The sequence below is a fragment of the Rhea pennata genome, chromosome 11 (genome assembly GCF_028389875.1).
Source record: "Rhea pennata isolate bPtePen1 chromosome 11, bPtePen1.pri, whole genome shotgun sequence".
NCBI classification, from domain to species: domain Eukaryota; kingdom Metazoa; phylum Chordata; class Aves; order Rheiformes; family Rheidae; genus Rhea; species Rhea pennata.
Genome location: NC_084673.1, coordinates 7,066,262 through 7,080,025, shown reverse-complemented (window position 1 = coordinate 7,080,025; position 13,764 = coordinate 7,066,262). Strand labels below are relative to the sequence as shown.

The following is a 13,764-nucleotide window of genomic DNA, read 5'->3' as shown; positions in this document are numbered from 1 at the left end:
CCCACCACCTCCTCGGCCTCCAGAGCCATTGGACACCTGGCCCCAAAAGTAGTCAGCCCACTGGACATCATTAATCTCTCCAACACCCGCCGCAGAGCACTGACACATGCCATCATGTGCAAAAAACGCATGAGAGCTGCAACTTGGTCTTTCAGGCAGCGCAAACAGGCTTGGAGCCTGCAACATCATTAGCAGAAAAGCGGTGCAGGAACTACACTGAAGCGCCAGTCTGAGTTCAGTCCTCTGTCATCATTTTATAGGGGAAGAAATCCTCAAGCTAAACCGATTAGGTGTTTTACTAAGACGCTTAACAATTTCCACCCATTATATTAACATGTGTTAAAACTGTTCAGCGTTGCTTTCTGTTTTCCTTTTGCAATTGCATTTTCATGCTGAAAGGTAACAGCACAGCTGCATAGGGAATAATCTAAAGGCGGCATCAAGTATTTAGATGGATGCTGCTTGTAATAGACACGTCTGGGTAAGGGGAGCGTTACTCGGTGCCACACCGTGGAGGCTCTCACGTTCCAGACGGGCTGGATGGAGTGCCAGGGCCGGAGGAGCCCTTTTATCGCACTTCCTAAAACTTGTGGGCAGCTCTTGCTTAAGTAGAGTAAATGTAAGCGGTCCTAGCCTGTGCAAAACCAACACAGCGCTATTCTTGCTTTAAAAATGCCAAGTGAAACATCTCCGTGCATTTTTCAGGTCTATGAAAGTTCAGACAGCTGCTCTGCGGACCCAGCCACACTGCAACAGGGAGAGTTTTGCTCTGTCGCCTGGGAAAAAGCCTGCTTCCGAGCGGGGCAGCCCCCGCCGGCGCCCACCAGCCCGGGCCCGCCGGGACGCCGACCCGCCCGGGGGCGCCGGCTCTGCCCTTGCCCGGTGGCCGCGGCTCTTCCCAGGCTGCTTTACAGCCAGGCAGCGGCAGCGTCGGAAGCGGAATAGAAACCGCGATGATTTCGCTAGGCTGCATTTCAGCCTCGAAGCGGGTGGTTTTTGTTGACGTGGCAATACATATGCTCGTGCCTCGCGTCCGCTGGAGCGGGGAGACGCTCGGCCCGGCCCGGCCCGGCCCGGCCCGGCCCGGCCCGGCCCCGCGGCACTACAGCTCCCAGGCTGCTCCGAGCGCGGTGGGACCCGCCTCCCGGCGGCAGCGAGACAAAAGCGCGGCGCGGGGGCGCGGGAGCCGTGCCCGCCAGCGCTGCGCAGCGCGGCCGCGCCGAGCCGAGCCGCGCCGCGCCAAGGGAAGCGGAGCGCGCCGAGGGCCGGGCCGGGAGCCCCGCGGCGGCGGCGGGCATGGTGCGCGGCGGCGCGGCCCGCGGGCAGCCTGGGGGCCGCGCCGGGCGGCGCGGGGCGATGCGGCGCTGAGGGCGGCGGGGCCGGCGCCGCCGCGATGCTCCGCCGCAGCCTGAGCCGCCTGGTGAGTGCGAGGCCGCGGAAAACTTTTCTTTAATTTCCTTCCCCCTTCTCCCCGCCGCCCCGTCCGGCCCCGTCCCCCGGAGGACGCGCCTCCCGCTGCGCCCCGGGCACGGGCGGCCGGCTCCCGCGGCGGCGGCTCCGCCCGGGCAGCGCTGCCCTCCCCGCCGAAACCCCTCCGTCCGACCGCGCCGGCGCCGGAGCCTCCGCAGCCCGCGCCGCAGGCCCGGCCCGGGCGGGCTCCCCGGCGTCGGGGCAGCCGCCGTCCCCGCGGCCCGGGCGCTCCGCTCGGCGCCGCGTCCGGGCGCCCCGTGGCCCCGCGCGGCGCGGTTGGAGCCTCCGCGGTGCCACATAAGCTACTGGGAGATTCGCTGTGACCTCATCGGTTGGACTGAACTTCTGTAATTACTCATTTTTTCCTGTTCCTGAGCTAGTGCGGTAGTGTTCTAGCGTGCTTCGTTTTCGGTAGTCTCCTGTTTATTTAGCCATCGCATTGTGCAGCAGATGACTGGGGTTAGCTGGGAGGCATATGTTGTTAGTGCGCTACACACGCTTGAAGGCCCAGGGACCGTTTCCTGGGGTGTGTTACACCTCTCAGCACAAAGGTGCTTGCTGGGCTAATGTATTCTGTCCTCAGCTGGCTGGAAGCACAGAACTGCTGAAAAATGGCTTTTTATGTTACTGATTCTTTTGTGAGTGCTGTTTGTGCTGGACTCCAAGACTTTCAGCACAAGAGACTGATGTTCTTAAGTCTGGGGATACCACTGCAGTGGTTCTGGGAATGAGAATGGTTAATTTTCCTGTCTTTTTTTTTTTAAGGTTGCACTTCTGTTTGAGACTTTAGGTTAGCTGTGTAGAAAACAGTTGGCTCTAAGTTGTTTTACAGCTTCAGGGACAAATTTATCAGATCTAATTTAAATGCCTTAAGTTATTGACTTTGAATTTAGCTCTGCCTCATGTTACATGTCTCTTACCCCTCCCTTGTAGAAGGCTTTTTCTGATGCATGTCAGGAGGCATTTGAAGTGTCACATTTGCAGCCGTGGAGTTCAACTAAAAGCTGTTTTTAGGTAGCAGTCTTGCACAAGAAGATAGCCCTATAAAGTTCACAGGCCAGCTGCATGATCCCTTGGTGCAGCTGCTTCTTGGAGCTGGCTGGAGGTGGCTGTTCCTACCCAGGCCCCATCACCATGTTGTACCTAAAGTGTAACACTTGTGCTGCTTGTTGGTCTCCGAGGGGGCAGGTGAAATCTGCCCTGGCAGTGTGGGGTGATGCTGCTGTCTGTCTCCATCACCCAGCTCCTGTACTGGCTAGCTAACAGGTGCTGCTCTGACTCTTGTGTGCTTCACAATCCAGCTTGTGCAGCATCCCTCAGGAATTGAGGGGAGATATGCTTCTGAAGGTTTGATGTCTCCATTGAGTAAATGTTTCATGAATATGATGTATAAAACTCTTGGTAAGGCCCTTCTAAGATTATCTTGTTTTTTAGTAGCACGTTAGTTGCTGCAGAAGGGTTTGCAGGTGTCTGTGGGGCCTTCTGCCAGCACATCCTGAATCCAGGCAGGAGACACTGAATGTCTCTGAACCTCATCTACCCTGTGGCTGGAGCTGATGCCTCTCTCATGGTGACAAAGGAAAGGGCTGATTTCTTCCTCCCTGCTGAATGGGAGGAAGAGGTCTGTTCTGCTGGTCTTAGGTTTTGTGCTCTTCTGAGCAGTGAAGAAAAGCTCTGCTTGTGTCCATGGTCTTTCTAGTGGGAGGTGCACCTGATTTGGACTCTGAAACATACCAGGGTAATGGCAGTGTTAATGAGGCTTGTTAGCCAATTTTTCCATCTGTTGGCTCCAGGAGTGAGGTTTCACCAGAAACAAGCTCCATCTGTTATCAGGCTGATGCATGTGCTCCAGGTCCTCCTGAGGAGCACAGCTATCCTGGGCTTGGGCAGATAGCAGGCCTCATGCTCCAGCCACTACAGTTCTGTGCCGTCCACAGCTCCACTATGTCATGGGATCAGGGAAATGAGCCCAGGGGACAGGGCCAGTCTGGGTCTGTGAGGAACAGTGGGAGGATGTAGGTGCTGAGGGCTGCCAGGTGAGTTGGCCAAAGCAGGAGCAGGTCTGGAGGCATCTGAGGATGGAGATAGATCAGGAGCCCTCATGGGGTGTTATGAGGACTGTGCATCAGGCCTGGTTGGAGAGCTTAAAGGTAGTTTAAAACACAAAGGAAAATCCAGAGCAGACCTGATGGTTCTTATGGTCCTCTCAGTGCTGTGCCCAGCAGCACGATGGGCAGTGTTGGAGTTCCGCCTGCAGGCACAGGAAGGCAGTACGGAGGTGCCTTGCTTTGTTTGGGATTTCTCAGCTGTCCCAGTTGGGATCTGGTAAATCAAAGGCTCTAACAGGTGAGGGAAGGAGCTTGGGGCTTGGATGTGGGCTGCAGGTGGCTAGAGCTGATGTGGCATTCAGGTTTTTGCCTGCATGGCCTCAGTGTCCTGGGGCCTTCTGGGAACTTGCTAGATTTGAAGGAAAGTCCCTCTTCTGGGGAGAAGAGGACAGCGCATGCAGATCTTCCAAGGGACATCTTCATAGATGCTATCTTGCCCTCAGTCTTGTCTTGAGTGTACAGCAAGCACGAGGCTTCAAGAGATGCTGGTCTTTCAGCAGTTGCCCTGCAGAAAACCCACTGCAGTTATTAAGGGATGAGGATTGTCTGACAGTAAGATCCCATAAGGCCACTCTGACAAATGGTATCACTTCCCCACTGCTTGGCCTCTGCTAGAGGCTCATAAATGCCAATGGATATTAAAAATCCTGTTTTCAGATGTATTTCATAGCTTACGTATGATGAGTGCTTCTTGCCCTATCAACGTGAATATTACTGTCCTTAGTTCTGTTTTTCCTTCTATAAACTTTCTTATCCTAGACAGGGTATAAAATGGAGATGGTAAAAAGAGCATTAGGGAGAGAGGAAGAGTGCTGTATTTGGATCTGCTTCACTCCTCCAGGATATGAACTTGTGCTTTTTGCAGACACAAATGAGATTCTGAGCTTAAGTTTACACCAGTGAAATCGGTTCTGCTGAAATGAATTGGGCTGGAATCACTAAGAGGAGGTGGCATTGAATTGCTGCAATTAATCCACTTTAAGGAGACACTGTCAACTTGAAATATAACTTTAATACTCTTCTGGAAATGGATTCTGGCATTGGAGTCCTTAGTCTCATACTGCTTGTATTGCTTTTATGGGGAGGCTGCAGAAGTGAGCTGGTTGAGCATGCTGATACCAGGAGAGGCTCTGGGTTCCTCTCCTGGTGTTTTCCTTTTGTAGTCAGATGGGCTCCTTGGATGAATCTGACATCAGTGTGTGCTTCTGATTATCAAAGCATGCTCGTGTTATGTGCCACAGCAGCTCTTTTCCAACACTGTTGGCAGATATCTAAAGGGCGGTCAGAAGTTCTGGTGCCTGTGCTGTGGATAAAAGATACTGTGCTTTTTTCCCTCCGTTACTTTCTGTGGATTGCGCAGAAGCACTTCAGGCGAGCCGTGGCTCTACACACGCTGCTGCAGTGGTTTTGATGGGTCCGGAGGGAGACTGCATTGCTGCTGTCGGCAGCAATAGCATAGGTCTGCTGGTATAACAGTTAATTCCGATTTGGACTGCTGTAATAAAGCTAGAAAGAAAAATTACCAGTGTCCCAACTGTTCCTGCATTTTTCTCTATTTGTTTTTATTTAAAGCTGTCTCTTATCCAGTCTGAAAAAGCCCCCCTGGAGCTGGTCAACCACATTGGGGTGCAAGGAAGGTTGGAGCAAAGCGCCTTAGAAAGTTCTGCTTCCCCACAAAAGCTTTCTTGGCTGCTCCTGTGCTGCAGCAGGACATTTCCTGGAGCCCTGATGGGTGAAGCACAGGGGAGCTGGTGTCCTGCCTCTGAAGGGAGCCCAGGCAGGGAAGCCTGGGTGTTATGTGCCCCTACCGTGAGGCCTGGCACAGCTCAAAGTAGGCTGGAGGGCGGTGTGCTCAGCTCTGCCACTGCAGCTGGTTGCCGTGCTGCACTCCAAGTGCCAGCCTTGCTGCCCCCACCAAGGGTGCTGCCTCCTTGCCCATCGCCCTTCGTTGCATGCGGGTCTCCTTCCTCGGCATCTGTATCAGCACTTTGCTCTGGTACCTTTCTGTTTCTTAAAGTCCAAAATTGACGTTTTGGTAAGAAAGTAATGAAATGGTGTTCTACCTTAGTGCTTATGGTGCTCTTAGTGCTCTAAGAGCAAAATTCTTAGTTTCAGGCACTTGCGCAGTGTCTGACAGTAGAATTTTAGTTGCGTTGGTCATAGATAACTACCCTTGGGCCTGATCCTTCCTGCAGTCTGCACCTTTGTGAATTGTTCTGTTTTTAGCAGGCCCTTTAACGAAGATTACTGGAGTAGTCGTGAGCGTGGTCTCAAGAGCAGTTACTTCAAGCAGGAGGGAAAGGGCGATACCACTTACACTGGATTGCATCTCTTCTCCCTTGGCCAAGTCTGTGTCATGACTCAGTAGCTTTATCTTTCTCTGGGTTGATAACGGTATTGTCTTCTTGACTGCATTCTCCTTGGGTTTCTCTCTTGTCTCTATTTTAAATTTTTTCTTAACTCCTTGTGTCAGGAAACCAAATTGGAAGCAAGCCTCAGCTTTGTGTGCTGATTAGAAGCTAGTGAGATCTTTTGGCTTGCTGGTCTGGGGAGCGGTGGGCGCTGGGAAGGGGTGTAACACTGTGCTGGTAATGGGTGCTGTGGCTGGATGGGCTGCCTTGCCTTGCTCCACCCTCCTCTGCCCTGCGCTCAGCTCTGAATTTGTTTGCTCTTCCCAGGTCGGGAAGAGGAACCTGTCAGTTAGGTGTTGCAGGGCAGTGCCTCAGGCTTGACTGCCTTCCTCCTCCATAGGAGAAGGAAGGTGGCTGAAGAACTGAGCTGGTTTTGTGCAGCCCTATAAACAGGGAGCTTCCTCTGCTATGGGCTGATGCAGCTGTTTCAGTTTGCACGCTTAATGCTGCTTTAGTGGGGAGCTCTTCCAGCTGAGGCTCCATTTGTTTAGTTAAAAAATGACATGCAAACTGCCACAAGATCAGGTTGCAGAAGACAGATGTTCGGAGTTTGATGTGGTCCTCTGCGCCTTTCCTCAGCCAGCAGTCGGTGGGGGTCGGGGCACAGTGCTGGGTCACCTTGGCTGTGGTGTACCTGGCCTTTCTGACCCCTGGGGAGGCACACCAATGAAAAAAGGCCTTGGAGAAAGCATATGTTGACATAAGAGGTGTGTGCTGGTGGTTGGTGAGACAAGTAGATCCTGGTTGAGGTAGCTAGGACACGGCAGGGCTCTGAGTCCCTGGTAAGGGACATATGACTGAAAGGACGTCGTGATTGCCGACTCCTCATCCTGCCTGATGCTCAACAGGAGCATAAGCCTATGCAGAGATGTCTTCAGATGTCAGGTGGTGGGTCTTGTGGTGCAGCTGGCAGCATGTCCTGGCTGAGCAGCAGGCAGTGTGGTGGCTCTGCGTGCCTGATGCTGTGCATGGGTGCCATCCCTTGGTGCTGCATGCCGATATCCAAGTGCTGCACATACTTGCAGCAGCCAGGCACACTGGAAGCGTAAACTGTGAGCTGCTCTGTGGGATGCAAACATGTGTGAATGGTCCTGCAGTAGGTGTTGCGGGAGATGTCTGTGGTGGAGAAGGTGCCAATTTAGTCTCTCATCCTTAGTCTTTGCAGCAAATGTGTAATAAAACTATTTTGGGACATAGACCACATCTGCAGTTTTATAAATGTTGTAAGCTAAGCATTGCAGTGTGAGAGTGATTTCTGTCCTAGTAGGTAATAAGAGCATAAACAGGAGGAATATATATATAATTTTAAATGAACTATGCTAGCACCTTGAGTGAAGCTGCCTGCTAGATGTCTTGTAGAAGTTGGCAATCATGTACAGGAAGCACTTTGCCTTCATTAATGTGACAAAGCTGAAAGCGGAGATCAGGCCTGGGCCTGTCAAGCTGAAACAGCCATGGATTGTCTCACCCTTTAAAGTGCAGAATTTCTCAAAATGACCTTAAGCTTTCATGAATAAAGGTTTTGTTAGAATTTTCTTAAAGCATACTTAATGCTGTATGGCATTTCATGTGTTCGGGGCAAGTTCCCCTGATGCTCACCACGGTGCAGACAGTGTGTCACTTTGGAGATGACGACTTGCAGAATCTAACTGGAAACCAAGAAATGAGGAACAAGCACGACGGGACTGCCTCAGAGGCCAGCTTACGTAGGAGATGGTTCAGAGGTCCCAGAGCCGCTTTTGGCAGCTCTCAATCAACAGCCCTTCCTTTCTGACTGCGGTCGCCCACTGCTTTTCCTGCACATCTTCCTACTGCTCTGCCAAGTGCAAACCCACTTCAAACAAGCAAATGGGTGATGGTTATTTTGAATTTCAAGGCCTTGATTTTTTTTTTCTCTCACTTTTTTTCTTCTTTCCCTTTCTCCTCCAGTTTTCAGGGTTTGGCAGCTTTTCTGATAGCAGATGTAATGGTCAAATCGTGATGCCGCTCCTCTCCTGACACCTCTTCTTGGTCCTGTTTTTCTTGGGACACTGTCCCCCCTGCTCTGATGCTAGGCATGCTGATGATGGGCTTGCAGAAGTCCCAGGAAAGGGTCTCACTGCGAGCTATCCTGGCAGAGCCTGTCCTGAGAGGAGTGGCTGTTGCAGGGAGGCTGTTGAGGCCACTGGCTGTAGCGTAGCTGGTTTGGGTGGGCAGCAAAAGGCCTTGGTAAGGGACTTTAGTCTGGAGGAAGAACCCTCTCCCTGAAGACTGGAGAGCAGGAGTTCCTTAAGTTCTCGTAATTGTTTCTCCTTAAAATCTCAAAGGAGTCTAACTGTAGCCTTCTTCCCAGAAATAGCTCTACCATTTGGCTAAAAATAAATAAAAATCAAACCAAAAAACAGCCTTGGACGCTCAGCTGTGTGGAAACGCTTGCTAGTACAGTTGAATTTTGGAGAGGTTAGAAATCGCTGTGAAGAGATGGGAAAGGACTGATCGAACATTAATAATAACTGGTGCTACTGGTTGTGTGCTGAAACTTTCCAGTTGTGAGTTAGATGTGTCTAGGGGCTGTATTTTAACTTCAAACCATTTTTGTTTGCAGTTGGTGTTCCTGCGCAGAGTAACAACTCGCCAGGCTGTAGGGACAAGGCTTTGAGCTGGGCTTGTGGCTGGATCACAGCTGCAAGCATGTTAATCTGTGCTTAACAATAAAAACTTTAGAAGCCATCAGCCTGTCTATTAATAGTTGGCTTTTCAAACTTGTCTTTAATTTCCTCCTGCTGTCCTTAGCTTATGTACTTCCTTTCTGATTGAAACTTCTACCTTCTATGTGTAGCCATTTATAACCTCCATTAGAGAGACTTTAAAAATGCTAGCTTTAGAAAAAGCCAAGCTGACTAGCTGAGAGCATTACCAGAGTTTCAGCCAGGAGAAACTTTCACACTGAAGTGAGTTGTTACCCCAGTGACCACACTTTTTAGCAATGCAAGATAGCTCACCACGTAGGGAGCTTCTCTCCATGTTATCCCTATTCAAATCTCTTATCTAGAGATGTGCGTAATTCAGGAAAAAACTGCCTTTGGCCTTTAATTCCTCTAAGCCTTGTAAGACTCCACGTGGAGTTGAGGAACTTTAATCCACTGTTATCCTTGCTTAGAAAACACAGGGATGGCCAAGTTGGGGGGGAGAGGCTGGGAATTTCAGTGGTCTGATTCTTTCCTTCTTGCACAGGCAGCCGAGACCAGAGCAAACAAGCCTTGGGGGAGAAGAGAGCCTGGAAATTCCTGGGGAATTTTCAACATCTTGGTGGCTAAAGGGTTATGGAGTTAAGGAAGCCAGTAAGCTCTTTAGCCTGGTTGTTTAGGACACTGAATTTTCTCATCTTCCAGTAAACTTTAAAGGAGGTGATTGAGTACACTATTAAGCCATCTAATTTTCCTGGGAAATGTTCTTGCAGGGGATTTTTTCATGGGAGTTTATCGTTGTTTGGGAAGTGGGTGCTGAGGACTAAATGAGCTGTTGAGTTTGTGTCCTGCACTGTTCTTAGTAGTTGGTTTTGCTTTAGTGGCCTTCCATGGGGAGGTTTTTGACAAGGTTCTCCTACCTAATTCTGCTCCTGGGAAGTGGGCATTAAGGTAGGGAGCAGACTGCAACTCTTGCTGTATGTTGTCCTGAGATGATCTTATAAAATAGCTTGCACATATCTTCAGGTTGAAATCTACTTTTCATCGTGTATAATCTCAGCCATATCTATGTGCTTACTGAGAGCTAGTGTTGGGAGTGATGGGCTGGTTTTTGCCTAGCGGATTTTGCTAGTGCTGTGGCTTACTGAAAAACACTTTTTTTTTCCCTTTTTTTTTCTTGTGGCCTTTACCAGCTTGTTCTCTTTCTAGCCAGTGTACTTAGATCCAGAGATTTGGGCTTTGAGCTCTGGAAATGATTAATACTATTACACAAGAGCTGAGAGCAGTGCTCCTCATCTCTTGTAACCTCTGTCCCTCCCTCTAGTTCCCTTATCTTTTGCAAGCGGATAGTGATTTTTGTTTTGTTTATTTTAATTGCCAAGGGATAATGAGATTCAGTGCTTGTAGTTTGTTTTCCCTTGTTTACTCAGATTTGCAAGGCTCTAACTTTTGAGGAACCTAAAACCATTGGCTTTGAGAGGGCTGATCACCATGCACCTAGAAGGTGCTGGGAGGCAGCTATTTTACTCCAGCTGGTGATTAATAACTGATATGGGGAAGGTTCGTGCACTTGTGTTGAGCATATGTGCATTTTATGAATGAGAAGATCTTGAAGCCTGTTCTGCTCAGGCTGCATCTTGCCTTTAGGGACACTGCTAGTGAGAACATGACTGATTAGAAATCAGCAATAAGGACACTGCTGTTTGTGTTGCTGATGATTACAGGCTGCTTCTGGCAATAACATGCTCACTACTGTAGTGTTGCTCCCTGTGAGCCTTTGCACCACTTGCTGCAGGAGGACTACGAATACAGTGAAGCGCCGCTGCTGCCTTTGTAACCGCTTCTGTGCGGTTTGAGTTATTTGGAGTTATCTGCCTACCAGCGAATTTACTACTATTTGGCTGAATTAGAAAACATTTGATTTGTGGTGGCTATTGTTTTGCTTTTTTTTGCAGCAAACTTGACCCCCAAGACTTGCACGTAGATCTCTTACGTGAATTATAATCACCCTGTGCTGGCTGGAAACTGATGCTTTCCCAGTGGTTAATTGCCAGGGCTTTTTGGCTGCTCCGCAGTGGTCCGCGTGCTGCCTGTTCCCAGCTCCTGTCCCAGCTCTGGGAAGGTGCCGTTTCAACGGTTTGCGTAGGACTTAAAATTGTCAGAGCTGTTTTTTTTGTTTGTTTGTTTGTTTTTCCCCTTCTCTCTCACCCCGGAGCAGTGGGAGTGCTGGGGTGAAGGCGACCTGGTGTGTGCGTGAGAAATCCCTGGGTGGTGGGTGTGGGTCCGCTGGTGTTAATTCAGCTGCAGGTCGCGTTAAAGCGGACTTCAGAGCGTTGACTACGTAAAAATGGACCAAAGCAGCTCAGAGGACTTCTTCCTCCAGCCCTCGTCCAACCGCCACAGGGCTACGCGTGGCTGCTTGGTGTGAGTGGAAGGACAAGCAGTGCCCCCGTGCTCCGAGGACCTCTCGGCAGAGCCTCGGAAACCACTGCAGGCGTTGGCAGCCTTGGGAGGCCCAGGGGCAGGAAGATGAGTATCGGGAGTATTATTTTTTCCCTGATGGGGCTGTTGTCTCTTGCTCGGATCTGCAGAAGACGAGCACCGGGAGGGTCAGCTGGGCCGTGTCCCTGGGTCCGTAATGCGTTTAGGCAAGCCGCTGGTCTCTGGATTCGGGTTGCGGGCGGCGCTGGAAGTCGGGTTGCTTTAACGGGGGCGGCCGGCTCGCGCCGAGGAGCGCCCCGCGCAGCGGCGCGTTCGCCTTTGAAACGCTCAGCGCGCCGTTCCGTCCTGGCGGGCGCCGTGGGCCGGGTCCTCGGCCTCTTCTTGAGGAGGTGCCGGGGGGGGGTCCCGCGCCCGGGGGCCTGAGGGGCGCTGCTCCCTGCCCGAATCCCACTTCGAGCTGCGTCCCGTCGGCGCTTTCCCGCGCGCAGCTGGGCTGAGCGCGCCGCTGCCGCTCCCCGCGTCGCCCTCGTCCGCGCCGCAGCTCCCGCGGCGAGCGGGGAAGGGCGGTAAGCTGGGGGCACGGTAACCCTGCGGCGCGTGCAATAGTCCCCGTTTTTGCACGAGCCCGGGAGCGCAGACGCGTCTGGCGGGAGCTCGCCGGCGCTGCGCGCTCGGTGCTGTCACGCCGTGCTCTCGCGTGGGTGCTTCCTGCTGGGGAAGCACGGGTGCTTTTTCAGAACAGATATTGTTGAAAGAGCTTTTTTAGCTCATTATGCAATTTCTGAAACATGCAACCAGCAGCAAGTTCAGCTGTCTCTCTCGGACACCTGTTGCAATGTGCTGACTGACTACAGTCGTTTTTTCCCCCAAAGGTTATTGATCTTGCTGGAGATGGAGCTCTACCTGAGCCACTCTAGTCTAAAAGCATGCTCGCGTTTGACATTCGGCTGTAATTGAGAGTGTGTAGCCCGAAGACATTAGTACTGTTCTCCTTAACGAAAGGTTAATGCGCTTACCATTGATATGGCTGTTTGTAAAGGGCTTTTTTGTTTCTTTTTCCTCCTTCTGCAGCTGAAATCAGCACCTGTGAGGCTGTTGCAGGAGGGTATGGCAGGATGAAATCAGACTCATTATTTCTGTTCACAACTCAAACAAGATTCCTGCTCTGTCTCTTGCTGCATTAAATGAGGAATACTTCATTGCATGCATTTCCCTCAGTGATTTAGGCTGAATTCTTGCAGGGTTTGTAAGTGAAAGGGCCCCTCATCTGCCCTCAGTCCTACTCCGTGTTGTATGCAGAAGGGCTGGTAATTCCCAGCCCTGTACCTTGGAAGAACTGGCAAGCAGTCTGTGGATCTGGCCTACTTGAAAGTGCTGTATACCCTTAGTAAGTAAGATGATCTTACAAAACTACAGCAAAGTGGAAAGCAAAAAGCAATGCTTACTATAAATACAATTTATTTGAAGTATTGTGATTTGCCAAATGGTGGCGTGGTATTTTTCTTGTACAAGACAAAATATCTTTTCCTATCTTACTCAGCTTTTATAAGACTGCAGACATTTATTTGGTTTTGCTCTCCAAGATGCTTAGTTGTGTTGCTTCTGAAAATATCGTTAGGCTATGGTGCAATTGTGCTCCATTGCCCGAAGCTCACATGGCTTAAGGAAAAAACCCCCGCTGCTGGGAAATGAAGTGGAGGAAAAACAAATCCACTTTATGAGCAGCCCTGCAATCTTTTATTATTGCTTGTGCATAAATAATTCCTCCGCAGTGGTAGAACAAAGCAAAACCCTTGCTGCTCGCCGGGACGAGGGGGCGGCCCCGGGCTGCAGCCTGCTCCCGCCGGGTCCGTGGAGCCGAGCGGAGCGCGTGCTCCCGCGCCGCGGGCGGCTCCGTGCCGCGTGCCCCTTCCGAGCTGCGGCGCGTTTCTCGCTCCTCCTTCCTCGCGGCTCGTAGACCTTTCCTGGGAACGTGGGCTTCGCTGCGATGCCCGGAGCGGCGTCCTCCCTGCATTGCCCAAGTCAGTGCTGTGGGCCCAGTCGCTTCCCGCGCGCCCGCATGGGTGGGAGTGGGGCTCTCCGTCCGGTGAGGGCGTCCTGGTGAGCTCGGATGTGGAAAGCTGAGGAGCAGAGAGGGAGGAAATCTCCCATCGAGAAACTCGCCTGTCGGAGCCGAAACGCCCTTATTTACTCCCTTTCTGGAGGAATGGGCTTGGGTGGGTGGGGTGGAAACGGCCGCGGGGCTGAGTCACCGCGGCCGGCGCCGCTCGTCGGGATGCGCCCTGAGCCCGCGGGAGCGACGGGACCGCCGCGGCGCTCCGGAGGGGAAAGCGCCCGGCCGGGCTCGCTTCCGCGGCGGCGCCGAGCCCGGCACCGCTGCTCCCTGCCGCACTCGGCGCTCCCGTCCGCCCGCTTCCCTCCTGGCGCGGGATCCCGCTGTCCCGCTGCGGTTTTTCCTCGGCTCCTTTGCTCCGCCGGACGCTGGTGCCGCGGGTGGAGCGAGGGGCTTCTTGCTGGCTTTGCTCCGTGCCTGACGGGAACGTGAGCCAGGAGGATTTCCTGCAGCTAGCTGGTCGCGGGCCGCGTGTTGAGGGCTCTCTCTCCTGACCGGCCTTATTGCACTGATCTTCGTCTCCTTCTCTAACTGCATTTGTGACCAAAATGATA

At 52.0% G+C, this 13,764-nt stretch overlaps 1 protein-coding gene across 7 annotated transcripts in view; it reads left to right on the top strand.

Annotated features, from left to right (window-relative positions):
* The first annotated feature begins 1,347 nt into the window (after positions 1 to 1,347).
* Positions 1,348 to 13,764, top strand: part of ATP11C (ATPase phospholipid transporting 11C) — a 66,616-nt gene continuing 54,199 nt past the window's right edge. For all 7 annotated transcript variants that reach the window (XR_009959619.1, XM_062585004.1, XM_062585007.1 and 4 more), the window contains exon 1: positions 1,348 to 1,420. Coding sequence is in view for 6 of the 7 variants with exons in the window: in XM_062585004.1 (XP_062440988.1) it covers positions 1,394 to 1,420 (27 nt within the window). In the remaining variant the exon portion in view is untranslated. The remainder of the gene's footprint in view (positions 1,421 to 13,764) is intronic.